The sequence below is a fragment of the Sinocyclocheilus rhinocerous genome, unplaced genomic scaffold (assembly GCF_001515625.1).
Source record: "Sinocyclocheilus rhinocerous isolate Xijiao unplaced genomic scaffold, SAMN03320098_v1.1 scaffold813, whole genome shotgun sequence".
NCBI lineage: Eukaryota > Metazoa > Chordata > Actinopteri > Cypriniformes > Cyprinidae > Sinocyclocheilus > Sinocyclocheilus rhinocerous.
This window is the reverse complement of record NW_015654524.1, coordinates 747,021-754,985: the sequence shown is the minus strand read 5'-3', so window position 1 is coordinate 754,985 and position 7,965 is coordinate 747,021. Positions and strand designations below refer to the sequence as shown.

Below are 7,965 nucleotides of genomic sequence, written 5' to 3'. Positions count from 1 at the left end.
CGCACAGTCTGATCCGGACTTTGGCTCCGGTCCAGAGACGAGATCGCACGGAGCGGATCATATGCGCGAGTCGATATATAATAAACACTTTTAAAACTACACAGCCTCAGCATGATTATGATCACTATTTTGTTTTACTAAGAGTTTCATATTGAATCTAGGGGGTAAACTATTAGACTGTGGCTGTCAAATGCGGCTTTTCTGAGCTCAACGGCTCCCTCTGACCCGTGCAGATATAAACAAAACGCTATTGGCTAATTTAAAAAGGGGGCGGGGCTGCTCGATATGTCCCGCCCTGTCTTCCTGTTTCAGTTGAAATTACGTCACCAAATAGAATAAAGCTGCGTGTTTCAAGGCACTTCAGGGGACCTTTAAAAACTGAAAACATACTAAACAGTACCAAAAAAAAACAACAAAAAAAAACTGGTGGAAATATGCTTCAAAAATGATCCATTCAGAACTAAATTACATCTGTTTTGCCAAAACCCCAACATTACTAAATAATGGATATGACCCCTTAAAGTGAACTGCAATTAGCAAAAAAGTGATTTATAACAATAAAAACTACCTAAAGCGCAAACAATCTCTAAGTTGACAACAAAAGTTGATGTCCATGTTATCGGTCAACTAGCCAGTCTGTACTGCAGTTTTACAAAGTACTGGTTTTTGAGAAATGGAGTGAGAATATTGCACTATTTTTAAACTGAGAGAGGTAGAAAGTGCGAGGGAATGAGAAATTGCTTCTGCCATACAGAAGGCAACGGGAGCATGTCAGAGAGTTATAGCAGCACAAGGCCTTTGGGAATTGCAGCAGTGACGGTTCTGTGACACAGGAGACATCAGAGCTTGCGCTCTACATCACTCACGGCCCCGTCTGTGCACCCTACCCCACCCCAGACACCTGCCCTCAGTCACGGGCTCCAGCTTGTCTGACAACCACCACCAGCCCTCCATCTATACTTGCTTTACTTCATCTCTCTATGTACCATTTCATCCTCTGTATCTCCCTCGCTGGTTTATGGATCCCACCCTTCGTAATCATTCAGCCCAGACCGAGTCAGAGACGAGATGAAAATCAATTCTTCTCCTCTGCCCCCACTTCCACTGACCACTTTTCTGTCGTTAAGTAGAAGCTGTTAACATCAGCCATCTATACGCCCTCTCGGACATGCATGTAGACATCTGGGGTCATATGAAGTTCAGTTTCATCCAGGGGATCTCCATCACTGAGGCAGCCCCTAGAATCAGAGTCTGTGACCACTTCCTAGCAGGAGATGAAAGCCAGTCACCAGCTACAAACCATGATGGATGCAGTGCTACATCCTCTAAACTGCCCACTTCTCAACCCCTGGCCTGTGTCTCTCTGCACTGCAGGCCCAGGAGAACGGCACTCGAGGAGCGTGATGGATGTGACATGCGGTCTGCTGATCAAAGCCTTGCAGGCAAACACTTATTTACACAAGACTTATTAAGGATGAAGAATGAGATGCTGTCCATGCAAGTCCCCAGTCTAAGAGTCACTAGAGAGACACCCCGCTTTTCAAAACAGCATGAATTTACATGCTGATCAAGACTGGTTTGTGCTGGTTAGTGCTGGTCTAAATCTAAATTAAATAAGATAAATTTACTCAAGAAGCAACACTGCATACGATATTAAGACTTGTTTTCTTAGATTATTTTCAAATATTATTTTGAGTATGAGTGTGTTTGTCTTGCAGCACTGGCAAATTATTCACTTGATTTTAACTTGTTTATACTTGAAATAAGTGGAAAAAAATATCTGCCAGCACAGTGAGACAAAAAACACCAGTACTGAAAACATGCCTTAATATCTAATGCAGTGTTGCTTCTCAAGTAAATTATCTTGCTTCAAGGATTTATTTAATTTTTTATTATTTACCTCAAAAATGAGCAAGCAGCAATTCCTCACAGCAGACTCGACTCACAATTGATTTTAATAAGTTTTGAGGTTAGCAGGTTGGTGAGCTAATAACACAAATATTATACACTGGTAAAATAGTCAATTTTGAAAGAACAAATTACGATACAATACTGAATGAAACAGAAGTATAGGTATATGCAATATCATGAATAATAAAACTAAAACATCATGAACTAACAATGAAAAATACTTTTACATGATTTATTAAATTATACTTTTTACATAAACATACATTTTTAACTTTTCCAGTTGTATAAATTAACATTAATGTATTACGTATAATGAACATTAATGATGAAGATTATTATATAGTATAAATTAAATAAAAAATATATAATTACAGATACAAGTAATTATAATTAACTAAACATTAATATAGACTTATAAATGCTGTAAAAATGATTGTTTATTACGTTAGTTCATGATACCCAATGCATTAAAGTTAATGAATTTAACATTCTCTCTCATTGAAATTTCTCTCATTTGGCATTCTGGGATTGTGTTCAATGCAAAGGATATAAGCAATGCTGCTTTAGTATTTGGCCAAAAGAAGCTATCTTTGCATCGGGAATTTTGTCCAAGTAGACAGTTTACTAGATTTTGGAACCAGACTAACATATGCTCATTTTAAGAAGATAAGTTTTGCAAGAATATTGAAAATCAGATTCTCTTACATCACATTATTCATGCTGCTGTGACAAAGTTACTATGTTTTTTCCCGACTTACTGATCTTCTCCATTAGGAAACACATTAGCAAATACAGCAGTTGGCCCCACCACCCCATTACTTTCTGGCTTCTGCACCGCAACTGAAACAGGGGCTGGAAAACTTCAAAAGCTCCTGATGAGCAGATTAAAATCCAGCCAGGCAGACATGATCATTATGCAATATTTATACATCCGAGTGTTTGTGGCTCACAGCAGATGAGCGAGGTCTCCTGTGGTGGACCCAGGATTAACGTGCACCAATTTCTGTGCAGAATCAGCGGTGAGATCAAAGGCGTTCTACAGCAAGTGAATATTTCAGACTGAACGATTGATTTGCTGCGATGAACCACACCAAGAGAGGCTCACCCAGAACTCGACGCTGTTCCAAGATGAACATAATCGGAGATGAAAGGGGAACTATAAATAGAAAGCGCGAGCTGTGATCGCCACGCACCCGAGCTGAGGCTCTTGCCGCAGAACAGTAGCTCAAAATGGGGCGGAAAACGACGGCGGCTGCAGGTCTGACGGGACGAGGGGAGAGAATGGGAGGTCACAGCGTGAAGAGTTTTATTGTCATAATAAAAATGTTCTCTTACCGTCACAGTCGCCCAAGTGAGAAGTGTTTCCGTGCTCGACGTCTTGCTCAAAGGGAAGCCTGTGGTGAAATGGGAGAAAGAACAGTAGTAGAAACATTCATCAGCAAACCACATAAACAGGTCATAAAACTGCACCATCTCAGTTACAGTAATGCCTCTGTATTTTCTCTCTCTCTCTCTCTCTTTTTTTTTTTTTTTAAAGAAAAACTAAATTTTTCTTGAAGGGTACTTCTAAAATGTCTTGGTTTTGTGCTCTTGGGTTCAATAATAAGTGATATTGCACATTAAAAGCTTGTACAGGATGTGTGCAGAAACTCAATCTGCGCTCATGATCAAGTCTTGCAAACAGAGGCATCACAGTGCTTTATTAGAGATGCTCTGTGTTACCTGAAAGCCACATTAATGAAGAAAAATGACTGCAGTCGGCTCACGAATGGCTTTCTTCCAACCGCATAAGTCAAACAGAGGAAAGGCCGAAGGCTACACACAGCAGAAGCATGCACCGGGGGACCAGCCTCTTTCCACTACCGTCGGCAATTAGTTAAAGCCCAGGACAACAAGGCAGCCAGGGGTCTTTTACTGCCAGGGTCTTTTTTTCAGAAGATACGCTTACACCCGCGTGGTTAAACGCTTTCTGTGAAATGTCTATAAAATATAATGTTTCTACAAACTGCAGGCGCAGAGCTGTAATCTCCAGAACTCCTCTGAGAGAAGATGGCTGAGTTTTTTATACTACAACGGTGAACCACCCCGAGAATTTAAATGAGCACGCAGATTCCTTCCCGCCGCTCTCCTGAGGATGAACATTAGCCGTATCGCAGCATTGAGAAGCACATACAGACTGATAAACAGCCGACAGAAAGTCTCTGAATTTGTTTTGCATATCTGCTGTTTGTGTATATTAGCAAGCGGCAGTAATTAGAACTACTTCTGTATTGTTTTTTCTGCTGTGAAATTCAACTGGTGAGAATTTTTCAGTATTATGCGAGACAGAATCGATCCACAGGTTGACCGTCCTTGGTAAATCAAATCAGATCCAGCCAGAGAGCTGTAATTGCATAACGGCACTGAGGTAAAACGGTCTCCACGTTTTGATCTCAGAATACCGGCAGACAACCTGTATTTGCACACAGAACTCAATAAAACCGTCTCTCTGAGGAGTGATAGATTTTCACAAGTGTATTTAAACAGAGGCAGAACACAAAAACTAGGATTTTTTTGGACATGTGCTTTATCTGAAGATGGAAATCTTGTGTAGGTAAAAAATAGGTAGGTTATGTCGGTAGGTACATTGCCAAAACTCACCTTGTACCCGCACGGAGGAAAGAGCAGGTGCTTCCTCTGGTCCAGCCGCAGTAGGGATCCCGTGAGGCGATGCAGTTCCTGTGAAAGAACAGAAACCAGCATGAATGGTACCCCTACGGCACCAGACAGTATATAGTTTAATTCCACTGGATTTCATCCAAGTATGATCCAGCTGGTTCAGTGCACACATTAGACGTGTGACATGTGTTAGTGCGCCTCACTGGGCTGCACCGATGGCCCAAGGGCACAGACACAGAGCACGGGCTGGTGACCAGCGATCACAGGACCACAAAACTATCCTAGAGCTGAGAGCTACAGTATAAACAATTGTTGGGATTGTACTAAAAAGGACAGACAGTTCACAAAGACACTAAATGATGTCACTGTTGACATTAAAGTCATATTTTAGGCATAGGTTTAAGTTCTGGATTATTTTAAATAGCTTTATTTAAAACATTACCAATGAGTCAATGGGAGGTATAAACTATACTGTGGCTTATCATAGAATATGGGTTTTATACAATGCAAAAAACACGTCTATAAAAATAACGCATAGCTTACAGGAAATAAAGCATACACTGACCTCAATATAATCTGTTATTCACATTTCTCTGGTCCTCCCTTGTTTTTGATTATAAAAGCCATTCTCTTGGGCATTACTCAAAAAGCTATGCGCATGTGACGTGCATCATTTCTTGCCAGGCTTCCTTAAATTTATCCCAAAGCTGAGATTTATTCATCAGCTTCGATTCAGATTTAGAATTTCCCAAAGGTTTTCAATGGGATTAAGGAACGCCTTCGCTGCATGCGTGGATTGTTATTGTGTTCGAAATTACACGTTCGATCTCCAAACAGATCCTAAATACTGGCCTTGCAAGTGCCAGAAACTGGAGGTTCCTCACAATTGCACGTCTTATTCAAGACTTTGGAAGTTATTTTGAAGCTGTCACACTCTGAAGTGATTTTCAACCTCCTGTCAAAATGCTCGCTAGTCTTCTTTGACCATCCCAGCGCTTTGTATTCTGCATGGTATCTGTCTCGTGGTGCTTTGCAATAATTCACAGACATTGTGACTGTTCAAACCCAGCAAACAAACAATATGAAATTGACCAGATTCAGCGATTTTATATAATATTTAAAAATGTAAAATAAATAAAATACATTTCTAAATAATAAATAATATTTGTAATACAATATAAATTAACATAAAAAAATACACAGACTATTTTTTATATAACTTTAATATTAAAATTAACAAATTACATACTGAAAATATTTCAAATAAATATCCAAATTAATTAAAAAAAATTATAATATATAATATTTATAACATAATATAAAACAATATATTATTCTACAAAATAATCATATTAAATTTCTAATTTGATTTACATACAGTAAAAACAACAGACTATATGATATGTCCTCATTTAGTGTGCTAACTAAACGTGTGTATGTGCCACTCACTTCATGCAGCGGGAATAGAGTTGGCAGCGTGCTACAGGCACTTTGATCACGCAAGAAGGGAAAGCCAGTAGGAGGCTGTGACTGATGCGGTCCAGCGTGAGAGAGAGCAGCTGCCTGGCCTGAGGAGAGTCCGTCCCACACCTGGAACACACACAGTCCAAATCAATTTGCAACAAATTAAAAGAGTGCAGTGAGAAAGTCAAACACAATTTACACCGAGAACACACTCAAACACAGTTTGATACAGAATGACGTGACACCGAACCTACATTACTAAGGTCTAAACAGTCAAGCCTAACACAGTCTGATAATGTTTATCTTAACACAATATAATGTTAACAAGAACTAATGAAGCAAATCCTAGACAAGCAGAACCTCAAGTTAGCTATTGCATTTCTTTCGCACTATTCTTTTAACACATTAAACATTGGAGCTTAGTTATAAAAGTTCGTTTGCCATCTTAAATCTTGAAATTTCAAACCATGGCCATCCATCCATTAAAATAACGGCTTGTTATATAAGTATGTTTCTAATGAACTGACACTAACTTTCACCCTCTGAATGAAAAACAGGCTGAGGCGTAAAGGGCTTCAGAAAGAAAACGCGTGTCATATTAATGTGATATCACATTAATGTGTTTGTCACTTTGTGCTTGGCCCCAGTAACTAATCTGATTGATATCTAGGACTCTGGCAACCACCCACTCCTCTGTGCTTTACACTTCAAATTGGCACTTACCACTTAGAGTATCTCTCTTGCACCTGCCATGCTGGCTAGAAAACACATTTGTTTGTATATATACGCACACATAAATATGGTTAAAGAAATGCTTACGATAATGGCCTCGATAGCAGCGGAGAAATCATTAGTACTTTACGCATCGGATCTGAGTAATGAGCCACACTTACCAAAGGACATCAGAAACGACTTTTGCTTCAAAAAGTCATTTTCCTAATCAGTATTTTAATCGTATTTTACAGAGAAAAAAATTAAAAAGCTGTAAAAACAGATTAACTTGAGAAGCAAAATGATTTAGAGACTAGAAAAACTATGTTGAAAATATTACACAACCAATTAAAAATGAATACAAATAATTACATAACATGTCATTAATGTAATTATATATATATAAATATGAAAATGTGTAATGTGTACATAGTATGTGTATGTGTATATATATATATATATACACTGTATATATTTAGTTCAAAAGAATATATTACAATTATAGTTTTAGTTTTATAATCTATAATATAGATTATGATAGTTTATTTTATTTTTGTTAATTCACCTTTTTTTATTTAGTGAGAATTAATCTCATTAAATTAACATATTTAATTAACACATTTAATTAACAGCCCTAGTTGAAAATTGAGTTGTTTTAGAGACGAACAAAAATTAATGAATGAATCATTGCAGTCGTACAGCTCCATTTTTAGGCAGCCAAAACAAGTGACGAAAGAGAGAGAGACAGGAAGAGAACAGACAGAGGGTGAGATAAAGAGGTGCAACTGGCAAGTTTAAACTGATTTAAGAAGAAAAAAGCAGCCTCTCTTGACACATATGAGTAGAAGAGCGAAACAGAAGACGTAAGAGATGAAAATGAACCACTGCTATAGATAGATCACAGAAAACAATAGAGAAAAAAAAACTAATAGGAACAAAAAAAAGACACAGATGCTTAAAAAACGGCAAGATAAAAAGGAAAGAGTGCATAAAAAGAGATTGACATCAATTAACACTCTAGCCTCCATTCTAATTATGTCATTGTTGTCTTCGCTACAGTGTCTTGATCGATATGGATGATGACACAGGCATTTTTGAACCGTTTCCATCGGTCGCGGACTCCATGACCCTGCGCGTGTCAAACAATTTACCACTTCACCACCGCGTGATGAGAGATGGCAGAGGTTATGCAAGGCCAGCATGATCGGAGCCTGATCTGAT

The 7,965-nt window shown here is 38.4% G+C and overlaps 1 protein-coding gene across 1 annotated transcript in view; it reads right to left on the bottom strand.

Annotated features, from left to right (window-relative positions):
- LOC107717564 (semaphorin-6B-like) overlaps positions 1-7,965 on the bottom strand; it is a 132,925-nt gene that overhangs the window by 16,493 nt on the left and 108,467 nt on the right. The window contains exons 16-18 of the mRNA XM_016524354.1: positions 6,019-6,159; positions 4,552-4,629; positions 3,247-3,305 (exon numbers count right to left, since the gene is read on the bottom strand). Coding sequence (XP_016379840.1) covers positions 3,247-3,305; positions 4,552-4,629; positions 6,019-6,159 — 278 coding nt within the window. The remainder of the gene's footprint in view (positions 1-3,246; positions 3,306-4,551; positions 4,630-6,018; positions 6,160-7,965) is intronic.